Here is a 24,872-nt window from a genome sequence, read left to right on the forward strand (position 1 = left end):
AGCTGGGTGGGAACCACCAAGTACTCATGGTCCGAGATGCATAGAACCAACCCCTCTTATTTGGGGATGGTATGATAATTTTGATTGTTTTTACTGATTACAAAAGTAATGTTCTCTGTTTAAATTTTAGAAAATACATACAAACAAAATAATTCACCCGTGATTCTCCCATCCCTGGATAGTCAGTGTTAACATTTTAGTGTCATTTTTTTTCTGCTTTTTTTCTCCCCAAATCTCCCCAGTACATAGTTGCATATCCTAGTTGTGGGTCCTTCTAGTTGTGGCACGTGGGACGACGCCTCAGCATGGCCTGAGTGCTGCCATGTCCGTGCCCAGGATTCGAACTGGTGAAACCCTGGGTCGCTGAAGCGGAGCGCACGAAGTTAACCACTTGGCCACGGGGCCGGCCCCTAGTGTCCTTTTTTCTAGTGTTTTCCTTTTTTTTTTTTAGAGATTTTATTTTTCCTTTTCCTCCTCAAAGCCCTCCAGTACATAGTTGTATATTTTAGTTGTGGGTCCTTCTAGTTCTGGCATGTGCGACGCCGCCTCAGCATGGCATGCCAATTGGTGCCATGTCCGCACCTGGGATCCGAACTGGCAAACCCTGGGCCGCCAAAGTGGAACGTGCGCACTTAACCGCTGTGCCACCAGGCCGGCCCCCCTAGTAATTATTGCTCATTTTTGCTCAGTAAATGGAGAACCTTTTCTCTGTCACTATGTAGTCTAGTATTTTTAAAAATTTGTAATGGCTGCATAGTATTCCATTGTATGAATATACTGTGATCTTTTTAAACTACTCCTTTATTGTTAGGTACTGAAATTTCTAGTTTAATTATATAATAAATATAATGTGATATATTTGTGTTTGGCTTGAAAAGCAACATTGAGGCCCAGGGACTCTTGAGGCAGTCATAGGAAAGGACCTGTCGGGTGGCCTTCCTACCCTGGGGAAAGGTCAGGTCTAGACACCAAGAAAACATAGCAAAGGAAACACTGGTATTGTTGGGGAAAAGCGGAATAAGCTCAATTTCTGATGACAAAGGATTTAGAAACAGCTTTCCCCCAAATGTGTTACATAACGCAGGGAGTGTGCATGCCAGATTTTGGTGGGAGAGGGACAAGGAGGAAGGAGGCCACTGCTAAGAGCCCTGAATCAGTAGCTTATGCTAAACCAGCACATTCTGTAGTTGAAGGTGGGAGTGGGGGTGGAATTATTCACTTAATCTTGGTCAGTCTCCTGTCTGGAGTTTCTGGAAAGGAAAGATTTGAACCACCACAGAGAACTGTCTATTCTAGACATTCTGGGATTCCCTTTGAGTAGTTCAGACTCTTAGCTTTCTACGATTCCTAGGTCTCAAGGGCCATCTAGGAGTGGACCTCTTCGAGGGCACAAGCTGGTACTGATCCATATCCTAAGGGGGATAGAGTCCGTAGAGTTCCCCTAGAACTTGTCTATGAGGTGTGTGGCCTTTCCCCCAGCCAACCAATAGTTGTTTGCACAGACAGTCTGCCTGTTGGGTCCTCCTGGCAGCCTCTGCTTACGTGTACTGCTTCCTTTGCCTTATTTGTTGAAACCCGGCACTCCCTAGATTGTATCTGATGAGTATGTTCCACGCCATGTGGTCCTTATCCTGTGGACTTTGGGAGTGACTAAGTCTAGAGCACAGGAGTCATTGCTCTCTCCGATCCTCAGTGGCCCTATACAGGTTCAAGAACCTTGTATCAGGAGATGAACAATCATTGGTGGGACCTGGGATATATAACACTTAAGAGTTTTATTGCCATGCCTGAAAATGCAGACATCACTACTCCATAAGCATCAGACAGGAAGCTGTTAAATTCTTGGAAAAGAGACATGCTCACACTTTGTTAAAAGACAGTGTGTGCTATGGCTGGGTGTGTCTGGTCTAGGGCCAAAGGTGAATTTTCTTGATGTCTAAGAGAGTTGTACTCAGCATGTGTCGTAAGAACCGGAGCCAACTTGGCATGAAGGAGGCAAATGGATAGCATGGACTCCTCCATGTCTGGGGCAGGGTTCTGGATACACAGCTTGTGCCAACTGAGAGATGCCACTGTCCTCTGTGTGATTCTGAGGAGGGTGTACTGCAGCTGACGTGGGCACTTCTCTAGATGCCAAATGTTTGTTCACATATTGTCCTGATCCTTGGCCAAAAAGAAAAAAAAAGATAAAAGTAATTTCTAAATACTCCTTGAAGAAGAGAGACAGGGAGTCTATACAGAAACTGAAATATAATAATAATGCTCACCTGAAATTTACATGATGGTATAAGCCAATATGACCACAATAAAACAGTTTTTTTAAAAAAAGGAAGAGAGGCAGAGAGCCGGGTAGGGGAGGTGCTGTCTCATAGGCAGAATCCACCGTCGTGCTGAATGAATATGTCAATTCTTGGATCTGTTCAGTTAGTTACTTGCTCTTTTAAAACAAGAGATGTAAACAAGGAAGGCTCCTTTCCAACCCTCTGGGAGTTGATGAGAGAAAGATTGTTGGTTTAAACCTCTATGCCTGGGCTAAGTTGATCGAAGTTTGAGATGAGATGGATACCGGAGCATGGTGTAAAATTCTGCATGCCTTTTGGAAGGCTCTAACCCTATTCTGAGTGGAATGAAGATGGATTTGGAATACTCTACCCATAATCAGCTCTCTCTGTCCTCTTACTTTATTTCTCTCTGTCTCTTTTCCCATGAAGCTGATGGGTTGGGACGTGAGGAGGGAGTAAGATGGGGGCTGGCCTGTGAATGAAAGTAGGAAGAGGAAAATAAATGTTTCTCTTTCTGCCTCTCCCTCTAACCTCAACCCGAGGCTGAATACAGTCTTGCTAAGCCATGGTTTTAAAGTACCTTATTCATCTTATTTGGAGAGCTCTAATTTCCAACTGCAAAGGGTTTCCTGGGACTTTTCCAGTGTGCTCAGGATTGCAGTTTGAAGAAAAGGGAGTGCTGTGAATGCACAGTGTTTGCAGGGGCCAGGGAGGCCTAGAGATTGGTCACCCTAGGTGGCATTAAAGGCCAGGGAGGGTCGTCACCTTCATAACCTAATTTGTCAGAACTGAGTGGATCTGTTTCTCAGGCTCTCAGAAAGACTAGTGTATAAACACCCCATATGCCAATATATTAAGTTATACTAAAATACAAAATTACTAATGAAAGCAGATATTCGTTTTTGCTGATTAGGGCACTCATTCCTTGTGGACTTTTCTACATGGGAAACCAAAGTATAATCAGAACGCCAACGTGTAGTGAAAAATGTCCACTTGCTTAAGTGATCAAACTCTTATGTCTGTTGATTAGCACATTCTGTCCCTACAGAGGCCAAATGGGAAGCAGGTTGCTTAGAGAAGAGGCATTTAAAATCGGTGGTTAGCTGGAGAACCTTAGTGGCTGGCGTCATCAAACCAGGCAGGCCTGACACTGCTGTCTCCGCTCTGGGGAGGGGGCTGCCACATATGCAGCCCAGGACTCCTGCTCTCGGGAGTTTCAGTTTTAGAGTTATGAAGTTTGACTGTTAGTCCCATGTACTGTCCAAACATGGTGGTGTGGCATCCACCAGAAATTAGGTAACTCCTAAATTCAGAGGGTACGGAATGAGCTGGGCTGATGTCGGGAGAAGAGCTAGTCCGTCCTCCAGTAACATTAGAGCTGCAGTCATTTTCTCTGATAAATAATTGAACTGTGCTTTCCGAGGGGGTCTCATTACAATGAGCAGGAGTGTAGAAGGTGAGAGGTTTGGTTACAGTGAGAGGAAGGATGCAGAAGGCAGGTAGACAGCGCCTGGCCTAAAGTGCCCTGCTCTGTTCCCCAGGAAGTAGGGGGGCACCAGGAGATGCTCTGACGGCAGGGTGGTGTGTCTCAGTGCATCAGCTCGTCAGAGCCATTCCCCGTCCTTGCCCAGCTGGAAAGAATCCCGAGGAGCTGATAGTGGCATCACTTTAATTAAATTCCAGATTTGGTGTTTTGGAACTTTTGTATGAGTGAAACTTGAGGGTTGGTGCATTTGGGGTACCAGGTGCACTCACTGGGGCTTGGAGAGTGCCTGTGGGATAATCCCCAGGGAGTGGAGACCACCATCGTCTCTGGGGGTGATGGGCAGATATTTATTCATCCTTGTTAACCTTTTTCTCTCTTCTTTCCATGTCCTTGCCTTGGAGCAGTTATTACAGTAAGTATTCCCAGGGGGGCTGGAGTTGTAGATGATTTATAAGAAAAGAAGAAATGAAAATATACCTGCGTGGAGGTTCCTGGGTAGTTCTCTCTCTTGGGTGACTTTTAGAGCTTTTGAAGCTTAATCCTTTCAGTCCTGATGAGGAACCTGTTCATTGGCAAAGTGACAGTCAGGACTGTGGCATCCTGGGTCTCCCATGTGCAGAGTGACTCGAGGCTGTCCCCTATCTCCCCAGGCCGTGCTTTCTCCGGGTTGTACAGAAACTTCGGTTCAGCTGGCCTGGTTGTGGCTTTCCTATTTGGGCATCTGTTGACCCCAGTAAGCACTGACCCTTGGTGAAATTGTGAAGTCGGAAAAGTTTCTTTTGCGTGACCATCCCCTCTGTCATTGCCCTTTTTGTCCACCCTTCAGCATTCTCATCCAGGTGCCTTGCCCTACCGGTAAATGTAGGTGGTTTCTGGGAACCTAATTCCTGCTGGGGGCTTAGTGGGTTAATGTGTTCCTCCTTGGAGTAGTTCCAATTTTTAAAAAGCACTGAGGGAGGAAGACAGTAATTAACGGGAAGGGTTAAATTGCTGAGAAGAGAACTTCAGGCCTCAGCAGAAGGCTGGCTGCGGGGAATGGGGCAGTGGTGAACATTTTTGGTAGGTTAGAAAGTCTTCCTGTGTCCTTCCCACACTATTAATTAACCAGTAGCACCCTATGCATAAGCTAGTATGGCAGAATGGTCAAATACCTGGATTTTTGAAGTCAGACAAACCTTTTTTTGAGGCCTACCTTTGTCATCATCTCTGTGGCCTTGGACAAGTCACTTCACCCTTTTGAACTTCACTTTCCTTATCTGTAAAATGAGAGTGATATTACTACAGACCTCACAGGCGGGGTGAAGATTGAGTGAGATAATGCATAGCTGGCATACCGTGGGCTCCCAGTAAAGCTGGCTGTTATTATAAGGCAGAGGCTGGTGTCTCAACGGCCCATGATCCAGTAACGGGAGATGGTTACTCTCCAACTTTGAGCCTGGTGACTCTATGGTATTTTTTCCCTCTTCCAGAATGAGTACATGAAAGAAGACTTTCTGATTAAAATTGAAACCTGGCACAAACCAGATCTTGGCACTCAGGAGAATGTAAGTAGCCCAAAGGACTTCCACGACCCATGGTGGGATATTGCGGCTCTGCCCTGTTCTCCATCCTTGCTGTGGGGTCTTCTCCGTGGTTCCCTTTTCCCAGGCCAGGAAGACAACAGCCTGTGGCTAACTTGTCCTACCAGCATGGGATTGCTCTGTCTCTAATTTGCAAAATATGATCTCCAAGACTCCTTATAGGCCTTCTTGTAGTGCTGGGGTTAATTCAAAATGCAACTCCTGGCACAGAAGTGCTGTATTTTTAAAACATCAAATTACAGCCTCTTTAGAGCACAATTTGCCAATAACTCCTCAAATTTAAAATATGCCTATCCTTTACCCCAGCTATTCTACACCTAGGAATTTATACTACAGTTATGTTTTCACATGTGTGAAATAACTTATACAGAAGGAAATTCATTGCAGCATTTTTTGTGTAGCCAAAGATTAAAAACAACATAACAGTTCATCAGTTGGACATCATTAAATCGTGGTGCAGCCATATAGTGGTATATTATGCAGCCATTAAAAAAACCCAGTAGGGAACAATCTTCAAGATATATTGTTCAGTGGGAAAACCACGATGCAAAACCATGTGTGTATGTGCTACTGTTTGTATTAAAAGAAAAATCCCTGCATATGGTTGTTTGTATGTGAATAGAAGCTGGTAGCATGGTGTTACTGGGGAGGGGACTGGGAGACAAGCAAGAGAAAGACTTACTCTTTATCATATCCTTTTGTAGATTTTGAATTTGTATCATAATTTGGTATCATGTACAGGTCCAACCTGTTTGAATTAATTAATTTTAAAAGCATCAAGATAAGCAATATGTGCCAAGCAGGCAACTTCTGTGTGGGCATTTACAGTCTTTACAAAGGGGGAGCATATGGAAATAACGTAGGTGCTTAGGTAGCCCTGAGAGTATTTTGGCCTGATGCAGTAGTGCTTAGCCTGAAAAATCAGAGCCTTCGTTCTCAAATGTATGTCCACTTAAAATCCAACCTCCCATTCCTTTGGATAATTTTGCATGTAGTTCTTTACCAGTAGGAATCTCACATCAGTGACTATGGGGATAGCTGTCCCTAGGTATCCATTCTGGGTAAAGGATGCTTTATAACTGACAAAAACTACACAGTGGTCCTCCTTGTTCTTGCAGGTGCATAAACTGGAGCCTGAGGCATGGAAACATGTGGAAGCCATATATATAGACATTGCAGATCGAAGCCAAGTTCTTAGCAAGGTAGGAGCTGTTTAGAGATATGGGTGGCCTTTGAGATGCAGGAATGACTTCTAAGTGTCAGAGAAACCAAGGAACCATACCCAGCTTCTCTCAAAGGGAAGTTTTCTCTTGGGTGTTGTTTGTTTTATTTGTTTATTTATTATTTAATTCTTTTAAAGATTGGCACCAGAGCTAACATCTGTTCTCAATCTTCTTTTTTTTCTTCTTATTCTTCTCCCTAAAGCCCCCCAGTACATAGTTGTCTATTCTAGTTGGAGGTCCTTCTGGCTCTGCTATGTGGGATGCCGTCTCTGCATGGCTTGATGCTGAGCGGCGCTAGGTCCACACCCAGGATCCGAACGGGTGAAACCCTGGGCTGCCAAAGTGGAGCATGCGAACTTAACCACTCGGCCATGGGGTCAGCCCCTGTTTGTTTTATTTTTAAAATTAGTATTAAGAGTTCTCTTGTCACGGGGCCGGTCCGGTGGTGCAGTGGTTAAGTGCACACGTTCTGCTTCGGCGGCCTGGGGTTCACTGGTTCAGATCCCGGGTGCGGACATGGCACCACTTGGCAAGCCATGCTGTGGCAGGTGTTCCACATATAAAATAGAGGAAGATGGGAGCATATGTTAGCTCAGGGCCAGTCTTCCTCAGCAAAAAGAGGAGGATTGGCAGCAGATGTTAGCTCAGGGCTAATCTTCCTCAAAAAAAAAAAAGGGTTCCCTTGTCTTGACTTGGGAATATCACCAGGAAAATAGTGGCCCAGATGTATGTGTCCTGTTTGGCCTCCGGAAATTATTGCTGGACAATGCAGGTGCTGTCGATAGTCCTGGGGGTGATTTGCTGAGATGCTGAGCTGAGATGGCTGAGATGGCACTTAACCTGAAACTAGTTCTCAAAGTTATTTTTCCAACCCAGTCATTAAAAAGCATTTATTGCCTGCCTGTGGTGTTTGGAATACTCTACTCTGTAGGTTCCAGTAAGGAGTGCAAAATATATGAAAGGACAAGTCCCCTGCCCTCGAGAAGTTGGTGGTGGCTTCTCAGAGTAACAAACATGGCAACAGGTGCCTGGAAAGGACAGTCCACTGCTAGACCATAAACTAGGAGAGACCAGGGGCCGGGTCCATCCTGCTCAGTGCTGTGCTCCCAGGAAGTATTTATTTAGGGAAGAAGAGGGTCAGGTCCCCCTCATTCAGCGCTCTTCCTCTTTGACAGAGGACTGTTGGGATCAGGGCACAGGAATGTGGCTGTCTGCCCCATGGTGGGGAATAAGTATTTGCTCTCTGATGCCTCTTTCCTGGAGTCACTCTGTGTGCCTAAGATATTTTGATTTGTGCATTTCCAAAAAGATATGAAAACCATCTTGTGCCTCCTTATGTAATATCCCCCCCCAAAAGGTTAGGGGATTTTTCAAAAAACTTTTTATTGAAGTATAGAATATATAGGAAAGGGAATATATCATAAGTGTGCAGCTTGATGAATTTCCTCAAACTGAACATTCCCAGATATTTGTCAGACAGAAATACTAGCAAAGGAGGCCGGCCCTGTGGCGGAGTGGTTAAGTTCGCGCTCTCCGCTTTGGTGGCCCAGGGTTTCGCTGGTTCAGATCCTGGGTGCAGAGAAGGCACCGCTCATCAGGCCACGCTGAGCCAGCATCCCACATGCCACAACTAGAAGGACCCACAACTAAAAATACACAACTATGTACCGGGGGGCTTTGGGAGAAAAAGGAAAAATAAAATCTTTAAAAAAAAAAAAAAAGAAGAAAGAAAGAAATACTAGCAAAGAGTGTGGCTCTCTGAGTATTTTGTCAACTCTGGTTATTTCATGTGAGTGGGAAGCAGCAGAGGTGAGGAAGATTTATTTTTTTAAAGTACACATAAATAATCTCCTTAGCTTTGGGGAATACCTTATCACTGTGTGTGTATGCGTGTGATTTGTTATCTGTGTTATTTTTGTTAAGCAGATGGTATAATGAGTTGGCTTTTCCTGAGCCCACATTAGTCCATGCAGAGGAACAGCCAGAGATTGACTTTTGTTAATTAGCCCACAGCATTGACTGCGCTGTGAATCAGTGAGGTGAGACTGATGGTGGTACACAAGAGGATAGAGTCTATACCTCGAACAGTTCCAGTAAGGATTTTATTAAAACAAGCCAGTTGAAAAACAAAAGACAAGCCAGAGGGAGATGGGATTAGATTTCAGGAACGATGGCAGCCAGTTGTTCTCAGCTCTGTCTGCATTTTAGAATCACATACAGAGTTTTAGAAAAAAAATCCATGCTACCCTCACCTACAGATATTTGGATTCACTGGATTTTAGGTGGAGTGGCCCAGAAATCGTATTTTGAAAAAGCCTTCCCTGGGGGCTGGCCCCGTGGCCCAGTGGTTAAGTTCACATGCTCCGCTTCCACGGCCCAGGGTTTCACCAGTTCGGATCCTGGGCGTGGACATGGCACCGCTCGTCAGGCCACACTGAGGTGGCGTCCCACATGCACAACCAGAAGGATCTACAACTAGAATATACAACTATGTACTGGGGGGCTTTGGGCAGAAGAAGAAGAGAAAAAAAGAAGATTGGCAACAGATGTTAGCTCGGGTGCCAATCTTTAAAAAAAAAAAAGCCTTCCCTAGTGATCTGGATGCTCAGCCCGGGTTGAAAATCCCTGTCTTCATCGGTGGGAATACGTGCCTGCTCAGGCAGTGTGGTAGAACTTTCATACTTGTGAAGTGAAAACAAACCCTGGCAGAGAAGATCACACAGAGCTCTCCTCTGAGGCAAATGTAAACAGTTCTATATCTTGCTTGTAACATTTTCCCATATTTTCTGTGCACATCAAGAATGGAATGAACTGTACTCTGATGGAAAATCTGATCTCTTTCTCTCTCTCTCTCTCTCTCTCTCTCTGCCTCCCTCTCCCCCCACCCCGTCCTCCCCCCCCCCACCCTCCCTCCCACCTCCAACTCCAATTCTACAACTTCTTTCAGGATTACAAGGCTGAGGAAGACCCAGCAAAATTTAAATCTATCAAAACAGGGCGAGGACCCCTGGGCCCCAATTGGAAGGTGCAGTTCACACCCTCACCACCAGGGGGCCGGGCACTGTGGGTGGGCGTGCATCCAGCGCAGGAGGGCAATGCCTGGGGCTGGGCTAAGGGAGAGTCAGAGGCCGCCCTCTTGGTCACCTGCCTGCCTGTGGGTGTGTTTCTAATACAGCAAGAACTCGTAAATCAGAAAGACTGCCCATACATGTGTGCATACAAACTGGTTACTGTGAAGTTCAAGTGGTGGGGCCTACAGAACAAAGTGGAAAACTTTATACATAAGGTAAGAGACCAGGGTGAGGCCTTCCCAGTGTGTGTGTTGGTGGAGGGTGTTTTGCCCAACGAGAGATCATACAACCCATGTGACTTGTATCCTAGGGTAGCCAATGTCACGATATTTCAGTTTGATTTCCCAGTCCCCCACTTCCCCTTGCACTTAACTGTCTTTGCAGTTTAATGCTGTCCATCCAAGGGCACCGCATGTGACAGGGAAGGAAACTGAGGCAAAAGGCGGAAACAGGAAGAGGCTTGCTATGATTGAATGACAAAAGCCAAAAGGCAAGAGGCACTGTGAGCCACATTCTCCAGTGCCGTGAATTGCTGAACTAGGCAGATCTCAGGAGTGTTAATAGCCTTTTCTCTGATGTGCTAGAGCCTCACTCTTGGGCCACGTTTCACAGCTGCTAGCAAGTTTTAACCTGGCATTAGGCTCCAGAGACAAGGAGGAAACTTGAGACAGTTGTTCTGGGGCCTTGGCTTAGCTGTGAACTCACAGACTGCCTGTCTTGGTAGCATTTCGGGCACAGGGCCTAGCTGTGAGGTAGGCACACATCCTCTCTTGGGGGCTCCCTCCTCAATTAACGCCATACTTGCTAGACATGTGACGTCAAAGATCTGTGACCCATGGGACTGGAGGGCTGGTCCAGATAAGCCAGCCAGGTATCATTCCTCCCCAGCAAAGGGTGGGTATTGGTGTGAAGATCACGGGGAGGAGAGCTGCAACAGTGGCTTTCACCTTCTGAGTTCTAACTTGAGTCCCTCCTTTTTATAGCAAGAGAAGCGTCTGTTTACAAACTTCCACAGGCAGCTGTTCTGTTGGCTCGATAAGTGGGTTGACCTGACTATGGACGACATTCGAAGGATGGAAGAAGAGACAAAGAGACAGCTGGATGAGGTAAGTGGGAGCCCAGAGGAGACTCTGGGGCTCTCAACTAGATAAATCGGTGAACACTGAGGAGGCTGTCATGCTGGGGCAGTTCTCTGAGGGCACTGTCCTGTGGGTCTGGGAATGTGTCAGTGTCTACTATGGGGTAAGGTCTAATGCCAGGCAATATGGGAACTATAAGGAAGAAAACAGCCTGTGCTCTTGAGTGCAGTCTAGTTGAGGTCTTGCATATCCAGAGAGACAAGTCTGGCGGTCAGTGCTGAATGCCAAGTGAGTAAAACGGTTGCGGCAGTGGTTCTTCAGAGCTGGGGGGGGTCGTGCTGGGCTACAGAGTTGGAGGTGACCTGCAAGGAGGCAGGCTGGGCCCGTCCCTGCGTACTACACACATTGCCACGGAGGCCAGCAACAGCACACACACAGCTAACTGCTCTGTAAGGTGGTTTTGAGCTATTTTTAGAGTTTGGAGCCTTTACTCTTTTTTTGGCCTTGGCACGGATCCCAGAAGGAGGGCTACCTGCCTCCTGGGAGCCTGAAGACCTAGCACCCCGCCGCCTCATTTGGGTGTGCTTCCCTGTGAGGCTCACCCTGGGGAGGTTACGTTCAAGTGCTCACTGGGTACGAGCCTGCATTCTAAGGGCTCTTACATACGCCACCGCCTGTGGTCCTCGCCGCACCTGCGAGGAGGCATGCTCTTATCTCCACACTCAGATGAGGAGGTAGAGGTTCAGAGAGTCAGCGCTGTGCCCAGGGTCACACAGCCTACAGGTGGCATGGTCAGGATAGGAGCCATAGCTCTTAATCACTTGGCCTCTTCTCCCCCCTCTAAATGCCATTTGGGGCCCTCCTGCCCTCTCAGGCTAAAATTAAGGCCGGAAGCTCTGTTTCATAAGAACTGCCATCCATTTCTCCCTCATTGCCTTGGATGAGTATCTGGTAGGTGTGGCTTTGCGCAGCCTTGCCCAGCTCTCCAGCAGGGTCTGAGGTGAGACCCCGGCCTAGGTGACATGGCGCCCCATGCTACAGGGATGCTCCCGCTTCACTGTGCTGGTCTCGAGTGGGAACTGGGCCCAGGAGCTCTTCCTTCCTTGGGAGCCCCGTGGGGAATTGATTTTACTTTGCATGATGGCACTTCCTAGGCTGACTCACTGGTTAAGTGGTGTGCTGAGTTAGTTCCTGTTGAAGGCAGATGTTTTCGCTGTTCTTTCAGCTACATTTGGCAGGGAAGTGGTAGGATTTTGGACACAGTTCCTGATTCTTCTGCTAAGGATCTTCAGGAAGTGGTAGATTTTTTTTTTGAGGAAGATTAGCCCTGAGCTAACATCTGCCACCAATCCTCCTCTTTTTGCTGGGGAAGACTGGCTCTGAGCTAACATTCATGCCCATCTTCCTCTACTTTATATGGGGGACACTTGCCACAGCATGGCTTGCCAAGTGGTGCATAAGTCCACACCCGGGATCCGAACCAGCAAACCCTGGGCCACTGAAGCAGAGCGCAGGAACTTAACTGCTACGCCACCGGGCTGGCCCCAAGGAAGTGGTAGATTTTTAGTGTCCAGGGCTCTGGTGATTCTGACTATGTAAGAGTGAAGCCTGAGTCTTTTGGTTACCCTGGTCCTGAAAAAAAAGAAGGAAAAAAATTACCCAACAGAGCAACACAGAACCTTCAGGGTTTAGCCTGGAGCTTCAGCCACTCACTGCCTGACAAAAGCCAGCCTACAGTACACTGGGGTTCCTGGAAGTGTTTGCTGACAGCCTTTCACCCTTTGGGTGGAATTCCAATTCTTGGAGCTGGGAGAAGTCTCCAGAGGATCTACTGGATCTGCCTCCCTCAGATCTGAAGTTTGAGAGCCCTCATTGTTAGGGAGTTTTGTGGGGTTTTTTGAGGAAGATTAGCCCTGAGCTAACTCCTGCCAATCCTCCTCTTTTTGCTGAGGAAGACTGGCCCTGAGCTAACATCCATGCCCATCTTCCTCTACTTTATATGTGGGACGCCTACCACAGCATGGGTTGGCAAGCGGTGCCATGTCTGCACCTGTGATCCAAACCGGCAAACCCCGGGCCTCCGAAGCAGAATGTTCGAGCTTAACGGCTGCGCCACCGGGCCAGCCCTTGGGAAGTTTTTGAATTATCTATTTCATAATTTTCTCCCCTCTGTTTTCTTTGTTCTCTTTCTGGAATTTTTATTAGTCAGAAGTTGGACCTCGGGCCTGGCCTGGTGGCACAGCAGTTAGGTTCCACATTCTGTTTTGGCGGCCCGGGGCTCGCTGGTTCGGATCCCGGGTGCGGACATGGTACCGCTCAGCAAGCCATGCTGTGGCAGGCGTCCCACATATAAAAAGTAGAGGAAGATGGGCGCAGATGATAGCTCAGGGCCAGCCTTCCTAGGCAAAAAGAGGAGGATTGGCAGCAGTTAGCTCAGGGCTAATCTTCCTAAGAAAAAAAAGTTGGACCTCATGAATTGACCTTCTAATTTTCTTATTTTTTCTCTCCTTTTTTGTCTGTTTTCTGGGAGGTAACTTTCCAATGTTAACTTCTCTCTCTCCCCTGTTGAATTTAAAACATTTTCAAGTATTTCTTTTTCTGGGTTCTTTTTTTAAGTGCTTTTTCTTTTCTGTCTACGTGTGTTACCTTCTTTTTCCCAAGCTGCCATTTTTTGTTTTTGTGTTTGGTCTTCAAGATATCCCTGTGCCCTGAATGTTCCTTGTTTCCTCTGAACTCCTTTTTCTTGTCAGACTCTCTGTTGCGTGTTAGGGGCTTTCCTCAAATGACTGGTGGTCCTTAGCCATCCACTCACACTTAAGACTAAAGCTCTAAAAAGTGGAGGGGAAGCTCTTTGAATCAGTGGGTGGGCTTCATTGAAGGGCAGTCGTAGTCGGGTGGTTCCATTGGGGTCCTCTACTTCAGGATTCTGAGTCTATTTTTCCTGGGCTGCTCATTTTGCCTCAGGAGGACTCCTCAGTCTCTTGCTTGTGGGAGATGGTCAGCATTCTGGAAACTGAGCTGGAGAAGGGTCCTGGTGGGCTCACCATGACATGAGTTGGCTTTAATTTAATCCCTTCCCTATTCTGCATCATGCTCACTTTGCCCCTAGCTGAACCTGGGGTCCCAAGTTCAGGCTTCCCTCGGCACCTCCAGAAAGTAAACCCCCTGGCTTTGCTGTGGCAGGAAGGGGCTGGTTGCTTGACCGTGAGAACTGGGGCAGGGAACACCAGGGCACACCAAGGCCCAATCGTTCTTTATTTGCACTTTCAAGCAAGTCACCTGTTTCCAGTCCCACCTGCACCCCCACTTTTAGAGGTCCCTGGTGCTGCCAGTTACTGAGCCTTTGGAGAACCTATAGCATAAATTGGTCTTCTCTTTCTTGGCCCCCCTCCTCACAGGTACTTAGGAGTCAGCTCCTGCTGCTCTGGTCACTACTCATCCGTCCTTTTTTCATCTTCCAGAATGTTGTTACCATCTTTTGTCTGCTGTTGTCTCCTCTGTTCTTGTTGTCTTCTTAGTTTTATATCTTTTTTTATTCCTTTACTGTCATCATGGTTGGGTTTTGGGAAGGAATAGCAATATATGCATGTATTCAATCTGCCATGATCAACTGCAAGTTTGCAATAGGAATTATGACTGTTATTCTTTAAACCAATGCATAGTAGTTGAGTGTGGGTGGAATTTTTTTTGAGTTATGAGGGGTCACTATAAGGCCACAGTCACCACTGGTATGATTCTAGTCCCTGCGGGGGGTGGACCTACCATTCTTGGATGAGGCTCAAGGATTTGAGAAACAAGGGATCAAGAGATTAGTCCTTTGCCCTAAAAAGAAAAATATCAGGAAATGTGTGCCTGTAGAAGAGCAGGTCTCTCTCTCCCTCTCTCCCTTTTTTCTCCCTCTCCCTTGGTCCTGCTCTCTTAAGAGGCTTATAATCTCAAAAGTGGAAGAAGAGGGCCAGCCTGGTGGTGCAGCAGTTAAGTGCACACGTTCCACTTCGGCAGCCCCGGATTCACTGGTTCAGATCCCGGGTGTAGACATGGCACCGCTTGGCACGCCATGCTGTGGTAGGCGTCCCACGTATAAAAAAGTGGAGGAAGATAGGCATGGATGTAAGCTCAGGGCCAGTCTTCCTCAGCAAAAAGAGGAGGATTGGCAGCAGTTAGCTCAAAGCTAATCTTCCTCAAAAAAAAAAAAAAAGAAAGAAGATACCTTAAAGGTCATTTAGTCCAACTATATGTCCAGTGCTTGAGTCTCCTCTGCAGCTTCCCCACTAGCCTGTGCTTGATCACCTCCTGTAAAGGGAAACTCACTATCTCCTGAACATAGTGGCAATAAAATTATTTGTATTGTTAATAGACACTAACATTTATTGGTCTTACTGTATGCCTGTCATGTATGGTAAGCATTTTACATGTATTGTGTCATGAAATCCTCATGGTTACCTACGCCTTAGGTATTTTCATTTTATAGAGAGGGAAACTGAGGCTCAGAGAAGTTAAGGTTACCTTCTGGTTCAGCGCACAGGTACTGGACTGGGAGATTCCCATTGCGTCTGCAGAACGCAGACCTAAGTTTTTTGCGGCTGAGAGATCCCTGTATGTGGAGGCTGATGGTGTCTGGTGGAGTCTTAAATCCCTCTGACCTGCCCGGCAGTGACTGACCCCAGGGCAGACCACCTGGAATGTTGGCCAACATCTTGAAATATGGGAGTAGCTTTATTTTCTTTTAAAATACAGTTTCATTTTTCAATATTAAGCATTGAACATTTTTTGGAAAATAGTGAAAAGTGGGAAGAAAAAGAATCACTTGTACTCTCACTATTTAAACATTTAACATTAAACTATTAAACAGCCACTACAAACATTTTAAGTCTTTCTGCACACTTTTACTCAGTTATGTTTGTTTTGCATGTGCCGGTGGTTATCTTACATTTTTCTCTGAACATTATAACAAAGCATTTCCCACTAAAAGAAATTTCTTCACATACATGATTCTGACTACAAGATACATGTCAGGTTGTCTCACTGTTCTAAATAATGCTGTGGTGAAAATGTTTGTGCACTCAGGTTTTTGGGTAGTTAGGATTATTTCCTAAGAATAAATTCCTACAAATGGAATTAGAAAATTTAAGACTTGTTACTTATTGCCTAAATTCTTTCCCAAAGGACTGAACCTATTTATAGAGTGGCTTTCTAAAGTGGTTCTAAAAACCATTCCACATGTGCCTCATATCTGTCTTCCTTCAGAATTGCTAATTGGTTTGTGGTTGCTGTTCAGTGTCATTTTTTTTTTAAAGATTGTCCCTGAGCTAACATCTGTTGCCAATCTTTTTTTTTCTTCTTCTTCTTCTCCCCAAAGACCCCCAGTACCTAGCTGTATATTCTAGTTGTAGGTCCTTCTAGTTCTGCTGTGTGGGACGCCACCTCAGCATGGCTTGATGAGCAGTGCTAGGTCCACGCCCAGGATCCAAACCAGTGAAACTCTGGGCCACTGAAGTGGAGCACCCGAACTTAACCACTCAGCCATGGGACCGGCCCCACTTTTCAGTGTCTTAAACTGATTTTTTTTATTAATTATTTTTTTATTGAACTTATTTTGAGATGATTGTATGATTCACATGCAGCTATAAGAAATAATACAGAGATCCTTTTCTCCCAATGACAGCATCTTGAAAACTACAGTACAGTGTCACAACCAGGATATTGACATTGATACTTTCACTAGTTTTTTTAAATCAAAGGAGTATTTCGTACTTAAAAGTAAAGTAATTTTCAAAAGATATAGAAAAATCTTAAAAAAATACAAGTCCAAATAAATAAATAAAATACACAGATGAATAAAAGTCCTTTCCTTCAACCCCTGGCTTCATTCCCTGGAGGAAACCACTGTTAACAACAAACAAACCAGGACTGGAGTTTCTGTTTTCATGTTCCTCGACTGCCTGTGTATATATAGCCTGCAGTGATTTGATCCAAGAAACACTGCAAACGTCAGATAAAATCTCTCATGTCATTTAGGCCCCAGGAAACAGGAAATAAGCATTCTTAGAGCATTTCATTATAAGAATGAAGTAATGCATTTTTATTTTCAGTGGCACCCTCTTGGGGGACCTTGTCTCTGAGAGTAGGGGAAGCTTTCATGCTCCCTGATAGGAAGTTGCATCTTATTTCAAGGAGTAGGAAAACGGGACCTGGCTTTGCGTTAGTTAATTACAGTGAGGCCGTGAACTCTCAGGTTATAACAAGGATCTGGTTGAGGCCCAAGGAGCTTTGCTCCCATGATATTAAAATCTTAGCCTCTCTGATTATTGAAAATTTATGTGAATAGTCATTAGTGAGCAGACATTTAATGAACATGTTTTTGTCTTTAAAAAAAAATTTATTTGGGGGCCGGCCTGGTGGCTTAGTGGTTAAGTTTGCATGCTCCACTTCAGTGTCCTGGGGTTCACGGGTTCGGATCCTGGGCACAGATCTACACCAATCATCAAACCATGCTGTGGTGGCATCCCACATACAAAATGGAGGAAGACTGGCACAGATGTTAGCTCAGTGACAGTCTTCCTCGAGGGAAAAAGAGGAAGATTGACAACAGATCTTAGCTTAGGGCCAATCTTCCTCACCAAAAATATACATATATATGTATTTTTTTTTTTAGATTTTTTTATTTTTTTCCTTTTTCTCCCCAAAGCCCCCCAGTACATAGTTGTATATTCTTCGTTGTGGGTCCTTCTAATTGTGGCATGTGGCACACTGCCTCAGCTTGGTTTGATGAGCAGTGCCATGTCCACGCCCAGGATTCGAACCAACGAAACACTGGGCCGCCTGCAGCGGAGCACGCAAACTTAACCACTCAGCCACGGGGCCAGCCCCTATATATTTATGTATATATATTTTGAGGGGCCGGCCCTGTGGTTAAGTTCACACACTCCGCTTCGGCGGCCCAGGGTTTCACTGGTTTGGATCCTGGGCATGGACCTAGCACTGCTCGTCATGCCATGCTGAGGTGGCGTCCCACATAGCAGAGCCAGAAGGACCTACAATTAGAATATACAACTATGTAATGGGGGGCTTTGCAGAGAAGAAGAAGAAGAAAAAGAAAAGATTGGCAACAGAACATCTGTTGCCATCTTAAAAAAGAAAAAATTTATATATATTTCGAAAGAGTTTCCAACTTATAGAAAATAGCAAGAAGAGTACAAAGAGCTCCTGTATACCCCTTTACCCAGAGACCTCATCTCTTTAAAGCAAAGGATACAACCCAGGATTGCACACTCTACCCTTCTAGTCTCTCAACCTGGTGCAATTCCTCAGTTTTCCTGGACTCCATGATCTTGACATTTTTGAAGGTTATGGGCCGGTCGTTTTGTAGAATGTCTTTTACTTTGGGTCTGTCCAGTGATTCTGCATGAGTAGATCTCGTTTCTGTATTTTAGGCTAGAACGTCACAGATTGGGTATTCTTTGCATTGTATCCTGTCTGTCTTTCTGTACAGTTACTCCGTTCACCTGAAATACAAGGAAGTGTTCTGGGCTTGTCTTGTCCTTCCCATGACTCAGCCCTAGAATCGGCCATATCTCCAAAGAGCCCTGGTTTCTTTCAGTGGAGGAGGGTGTTCAGGTGCTAGGTGTGCTCGTTACTGTTGGGTGTCGCTGCTCCCAGCCTTCTCATAGGACAGAGCTAGGGAAATGTTATGTCTCTTTCTCTATCTATCTTACATATTCTGTTCACACAAATACTTCCAATTCATACCTAACACCACAGGTTAACTTACTGTCTTTTTTAAAATATGACAGTGCCATTATCTTTACCATCTCTCTGTCATGTTGAAAAATCTTAAATTTGTTGAACCCTTATAAAGTAATATATTAACAGATTATTAATACGGATAACTGAAGTTACAGGAGCACTAAAAATTTAAAGACATCATTCAGGACAGTGAGTTTTGAGCAAAATCTGCAGGGGACAGGCATTCCAGGTAGAGCTAGGAATAAGTACATACTGGCTTGGTGTCGGAAAATAGACTTTGTTGTGTGGAGCAGAGGATCTTTCCTGAATGAAAAGTGAGGCTTGTAAGACTGATTGATTTTATGACTCACCTATGGTCCATCTCCTACAGGTTCTGATTCATCAGGTCTGGGGCATAGGAGTCTACAACAAGTGCCCTGGGCAATTATTTTGATCAAGTTTGAGGAAACTCTGGCCTAAAAGACCTAGCTAAGATATTTGGTGTAATTATGGTAATACTGTCAATAGGGAGTGAATATTGGAACCTCTGGGGAGGATGGGGAGAATTTTCTCCACCACGCCCAGGTTGCACAGGGACTTACTGATTCTAATACTTAGGGGTGGGGGTGTGACCAATAGACAGGTTTGAAATGTGGCAGGAAGCGCATTTTGAAAATGTTTCGCAGTGGAGAACTACTGCCACTGAGATAGAATCTCTGCAAAATGTGGCAGTATTAAAGTTTTAGTGAATAAAACCTTACTCTAAGGAGGGCTGTAGCTTAAAAGTCCAAGTTCTTTAGAGCTTGTGTGCACATACATCCCTTTTGCTACAGGACGCTGTTTGGAACAAAGAAATAATATAGATAACGTGTACAGAGTGCATGCTCCATCCCAGGCGTCCTGCTGTGCTAAGTACTCCACACAAATACCTTTATTTAATCTTCACCACGACCCCATGATGGATGTACTATTATTACCTCTGTTTTCTTATTACATAAATTGAGGCTTAGAGAGCAGTGAAGTAACTTGCTCAAGGTCACACAATTAGTGATGGAGCCAGAATACAGTTCAGGCAGTTAGATCCCAAGGGTCATGCTCTTATGTGCTCAAAATCTGTTGAATGAATAGAGTGAAAGTTGAGCAGAAAACTCACAGATAGTGAAGAAATATCTCATGGGAAGTTAAAATGCACATATGTTACAGACATTCTGCGAATAGAATAGAATTTTCAAGTTGGAAAGAATTTGAGAGAGATCACAGTGTCCCCAACGAGAAGTTGTGTCCACTTCTGCTTGGAAGGTGCCAGTGGCAGGGACCAGTCAGAGCTCCCAGAGAAGACTCCATCCTGTTTTCCAGCAGCCCCGCACTTCTGTTAAGCTCAGCTCTCCCCTCCTGCACTTCAACCCCTGCGTTTCTGTGCTGAACTCTGGTGCCACACTGTGCCCACCTGATTGCTGGGCGAAGCCTCTCAGCAGAGCTCAGAAGAGGGAATTGCTGTTCCCTCTGCCTGGAACACTCCCCCCCAACACCTCCTCCAGGGAGCTCCAGGATTTTCCCCCTCACATCCGTCAGGTGACTACTCAAATGTCACTTATCAGAGAGGCCTTCCATAGCCAGCTTATAAAATAGCGCTTCCCCACAGTCACTCTGAGCCCAGCAGCCGTCAGCCGCACCTGACTAATACATATTAGTTTATTTCTTCTCTCCCACCTTGCCCCAGAATGTAAGCTCCTTGAGGAGAGACTTTGTTTTGGTTCACTGCTAAATCCTCAGGCCTGGAGTAGTTCCTAGCACAAAAGAAGTGCTTCATAAATATTTGTTGAACAAATGATTGAAAGAAAGAGAGCAGCTGAAGAACTGTACCCCAACACTGGGATGCAGTGGAGAGAAACAGAAATCATGGATGGTGGGACCAGTGACATAGGCTATAAAAGGTGTGGCTTTGGCTGTAGGTAGGCAGAATTCTATTCTTCTGATTTGCTTTGTGCACAAAAAAACGGTCTACACTATCCATTGGGAGGATTGAGGAGAAGGCAGAATAAAATTGTGGTGGAGTTCCATCAGCAGCAAGACCCTTCAGTATTTCCTGCTTTTTCTGTTCCAGATGAGACAAAAGGACCCAGTGAAAGGAATGACAGCGGATGACTAAAGCCACTCCTCCCCCTTCTGCACTGTACGTACCGAATTTGTCCCTGAGCATGTCACAGAGGCTAAAATCGGTTTGGGTCCTCAGGGCCTCAGCAGCTTACTATGGAGTCAGAAAACCTGCTTCATTCCTTGTCCTGCCCTCTAGGAATAATGACAACTGCCATGCTAAACAGCTCTCAGGCTCCCATTGAAAGAGGTTATGAATATTAGGACATTTCAGGGCCTTGTGATTTTATAAAGAACTGCCCGGAGAGACATGGACAGGGTGGTGAGAAGTTGGGCTGGGGTGGGCGCAGTTGATGTAGAATTGATGCTTATCTGCAACTGATTACTATTCTCGGAACTCGAACCCTTTCAAGTTGAAGGTGGCATTCTGGGGTGCTCCCTATACCCCCATGCTGGCCAGACAGCTTTTCCTAGTGTTCATTGTCATGTCTGGTGCTTCATTTCCTTCCTCTTTATATCCCCTGACCCCATACTAAGTAGCTGTCCCCATCAGAGGCAGCATCTTTCAGATGCTTGGAGAGTATTTCTGCCCAGGTCATAGGACCAGGATGGGATGTCCTGTGTTTCAGATTGTTATTCTTCCCTAAGCCCCTTCCTTCTTTTAGCTCCCAGTGCCCTGAACACCTGCAGACTTGCTGTTCTTCCTGCAGCTCAGTGGGGGCTTGGTCAATGAAAAACCTGGCCCTGCTCCCTATCAGGCTCCGAGAGAAAATTATTTTATCAAATAAAAACTGGCTGTCCTCCAGCACTGAGAGGCTAAGGAGGCCTGAGGTCTCACCCTCAGCGGTGCAAACCTCTCCTCGCTCTCCCTGCCCCTGGTGCTTGAGGGAACTTCTGGGGGATAAAACGGTAGGATTAGTGGATTGTTGCAATGCCAGCTTCTCAGTCACTGCTTGGACCTTAGCTTCCTCTCTTCCCCTCTGCCCCCGCCACTCTGACTGGCATCCTTCCTCCTTTTGAAAGTCCTCTATCAATAGTCATGATTTATAATGTTTCTATTTTCCTCTGTTCCTTCCTTAATAATTGTATTTCTCTTCCAGTTTTGCAAGACAGTGGTCAACAGGAAGGCCCAGCAGCTCCACCCTCCCGAGTGACAGGCCATCTTCAGACGCAGCCTTTCTGTGCCCATTCTTCAGGCAACTTTCGATCCCTTACTGTAGCTAATTCTAGATACCCTTTAATATTGTGAACAAATAGACCGTGTGGTATTACGAAGCCCATGTGTGCAGGAGCCTGCTCCTCTGAGATATGTGGCGTGTAGGTTGCTGTATTTACAGCTCCTCCCTCTCCAACCATTGTGTTCTCAACCCATTTCTGTGTGCCCCCACCCCTTTATTTCCAAGTGACATTTTTAGTCTTTCAAAATAGCTGCCTTTTGTGATGTGGTGATTTAAATGATTTAAGTTTGTTTGTTTTCAACCTTGGGATAAACTGAGGTATTTTGCTTCCTGGGCAGATCTTTGCAATTTTGAGTGCTCACCTGGGGAGAGGGGATGAGTTAGAAATACAGAAGTTTTTCCCCCAGTTCCACAGAATAGCAACATGGCTTCATAACTCTGACCTCTGCTCCCAGTAACTCATTGTTAGAGTGCCCTGGGCACCAAGGATGTACCTACCACCCACATTTGAAAATTTAACAAATACGAATAACCCCTGCCCCAGCCATTGCATCTCTGGTCACTATTTCTTAGAAACACCTATGGCTTCTCGGCCCTCCTGTTGCCCATTCTGTCTCAATCTCTGCAAAGTCCATAATATGCCCGGGTCAACTTTCCACCTGGAGAGACCTGTCCAGTGTGGCCCTTAGAATTGATTCTGCCCTATATAATTAGTCTGCCCCCCCAAGGAGCTCTGTATGTCCATGCTCCTCTTCCCTTTTGGGCTGGTGCTGCCACTCAGCAATAATCCTCTCTTCTCTGTGCTTTCTGAGATTCCTGTCCTCTGTCTTTGAGGCTGGTCAGGACACAAGAGTCCTGATCTTTTCATGCTGCACAAAATGAGCATGCAAAAAGCTTCTTCCCAGCAGAACATGTTCCCTCTTGTCTCCAGTTGCTAAAGGAATGTGGGGATCAAGAAATCAGCTCGTCCTGCCCCCATGCTGGGTTCTGTCCTGGACAATCAAAAGCAATTAGTGATCGTAGTGCAGAACTCTACCAGATTGGGCCAGTGAGAGTCCAGGCTCCGGGGGAATAGAAGCAGCTGAGTACTTCATAGTTTCCTATGACCTGGCAGAACCCAAGTATGCCTTCATGGTGGGAAAATATGAGATAGCTGTGGTGTCATCTGACATTTCCCAAACCTTGTGAAGTGTACTGGCTGAGTGTGCAGTGATCCAAGCCCACACCAGCCTGGGTGCAACTGCTAATGAAGAGACCAAATCTCTGTTAGGGGAGTGAGAAATAGGATGGGAGAATTTTTCCTTATGTTTTTGTCAGTTTGTTTTGCCTTACTCATTTCTAAGTGCAATAAGGGAGTGTCTCACAGTGTGACATCCTAATGGATGCTTCCCTGTGGCCCTCCTGGGGCAAGAGTGGACAGACTCAGACCCCTCAGGTGGTTAGCTCTGACCTTCACTGAGGCCCCTTTGGGACCAGGAGATGTCCTGTTACACTCCTTTTAGTCTCCTCACCTTGTGAGGTCCATAGTAATGGATCTGGGGCAGTTCAGATGGTTATTAGCATCCCAACTGCTAGTAGCCTTTATTTGACTGAGAAAGTTGAGGAGGCATTCCTACTGGAGAAAAATGTAAATGTTTTCCTACAAGCTCTGTATTAGCTATAATTATATTTGTGCTTAAAGCTTTCCCTTCTTCATTCATCAACTGAAGTCCAGTTGTGGGTTATCCTGGGAGGAACAAATGGTGATATTCTAAGCAGAAAGTTGTTTATGTGGTTTGGGGGTCAATAGATGTTAGTCTCCTTCCTTCAGCTCTTCTCTGAGATCCACACATATCACTGCAGCTCTAGTGGGGGCTCGTTCTTTATCTGCCTTTTCTGCGGCTCCTCCCACCTCCACCTGTTGCCTCAGTTTGAAAGCATCCACATAAGCTGAGCTAGAATTGCCTTAGGTCAGCTGGATCTGGGGCTCGAGCTCACATAAACATAAGGAGGGATGTCCCTGGTCTATTCCATACCCATGGATAGTGTTGCTGCTGGGCAACGGTGTTGGCTTCTTTTAAGTACTCACCTACCCTCCTCACCCACCCCCCAAACTGACTAGCACTCGGAGAGGCTTATGATGAAAGGCTCAGCTCCAGGGGTAGTACCTGAGGGTGTGCCACACCCCTTCAGACCAGCTGCTTCCGTTAGATTTCCAGGGTCATGGTCCCAGTTGGAAGCAGCAGTGCCTCTGCAGGAGGGGTGCTGGGCTCTGGCCTTCTCAAGGAGAGGGGTCAGGGACAGGGTCAGTATTGGGGGCACGTGTATATCTTCCCAAGTTCTCTTACAGTCCCTGCTGGGACTCCCTGACTTATTTTGGTTGGTTCCTAGTGCTACTTCTTTTACAAAATACACTTTGTAGAATTGATTAGATTACCTTGTTTATTTAATGTGAGTTTGTGCCTTTATGTCTCAATCTTCCAATACAGGTATATTGGGGAAAAAAGCAGTCTAATAAAATCCTAGACAGAGCTTTCTGGAGTCCAGCTTATTGGTGATGTCCTTATATCCATTTTACAACTTAGATATCCTCAAACTCTTGCTGATGTCCCCCATTTTACCAGGGAAGGATTAGGGGAATGTGTAAAATATCTCTGAAAAATTTTGCAGGTGGATTTCCGTAAATTAGAACATCACCTTGTCATTTTACTTAGGCAAACATCATGTATCTGAAAGTAATTTGGCCATTTTGTACTGGCAGTATTTCCTTTTTGCCTTCGTCTCCCCTCCCCTTCACATCTCCACAAAACCTTCAAAATAGGCATTCTTACCGGCTTCTGGGTCTGAGAACCTCGTGAAGCTTGTTTGTAGAATTGTGTGTGCATTTTTCTGGGGAGAGTCATGGCTCTCATCAAATCCTCAAAGGAATCCCATGCATCCTCCCAACCCTCGCCAAAAAAAGATTAAGAACCAGTGATTTGAAAGAAGTAGTTAATCTTTGGCAAAGTAAATAATCTTCATTTCATGTTTGGTAGTAAAATAGAGGCAGTGACTTATTTTTCATTCATTGACGGCTAATTTTCTAAGAGTCCGGGAACCTCCAAACGTCCAATATGAAATAGTCTGAATGAGTCTGAATAGCGAAAAACACTTGAAAGTGGGCGAGGGGAAGAAC

General features: G+C 45.7%; 1 protein-coding gene across 1 annotated transcript in view; it reads left to right on the forward strand.

Annotated features, from left to right (window-relative positions):
• PITPNA (phosphatidylinositol transfer protein alpha) overlaps positions 1-24,229 on the forward strand; it is a 36,496-nt gene extending 12,267 nt beyond the window's left edge. The window contains exons 5-12 of the mRNA XM_014826872.3: positions 4,173-4,180; positions 5,238-5,312; positions 6,467-6,550; positions 9,519-9,596; positions 9,747-9,857; positions 10,626-10,748; positions 20,551-20,619; positions 21,641-24,229. Coding sequence (XP_014682358.1) covers positions 4,173-4,180; positions 5,238-5,312; positions 6,467-6,550; positions 9,519-9,596; positions 9,747-9,857; positions 10,626-10,748; positions 20,551-20,595 — 524 coding nt within the window. The 3' untranslated portion in view covers positions 20,596-20,619; positions 21,641-24,229. The remainder of the gene's footprint in view (positions 1-4,172; positions 4,181-5,237; positions 5,313-6,466; positions 6,551-9,518; positions 9,597-9,746; positions 9,858-10,625; positions 10,749-20,550; positions 20,620-21,640) is intronic.
• The last annotated feature ends 643 nt before the right edge of the window (positions 24,230-24,872 follow it).

The sequence above is a fragment of the Equus asinus genome, chromosome 13 (genome assembly GCF_041296235.1).
Source record: "Equus asinus isolate D_3611 breed Donkey chromosome 13, EquAss-T2T_v2, whole genome shotgun sequence".
Taxonomy (NCBI): domain Eukaryota; kingdom Metazoa; phylum Chordata; class Mammalia; order Perissodactyla; family Equidae; genus Equus; species Equus asinus.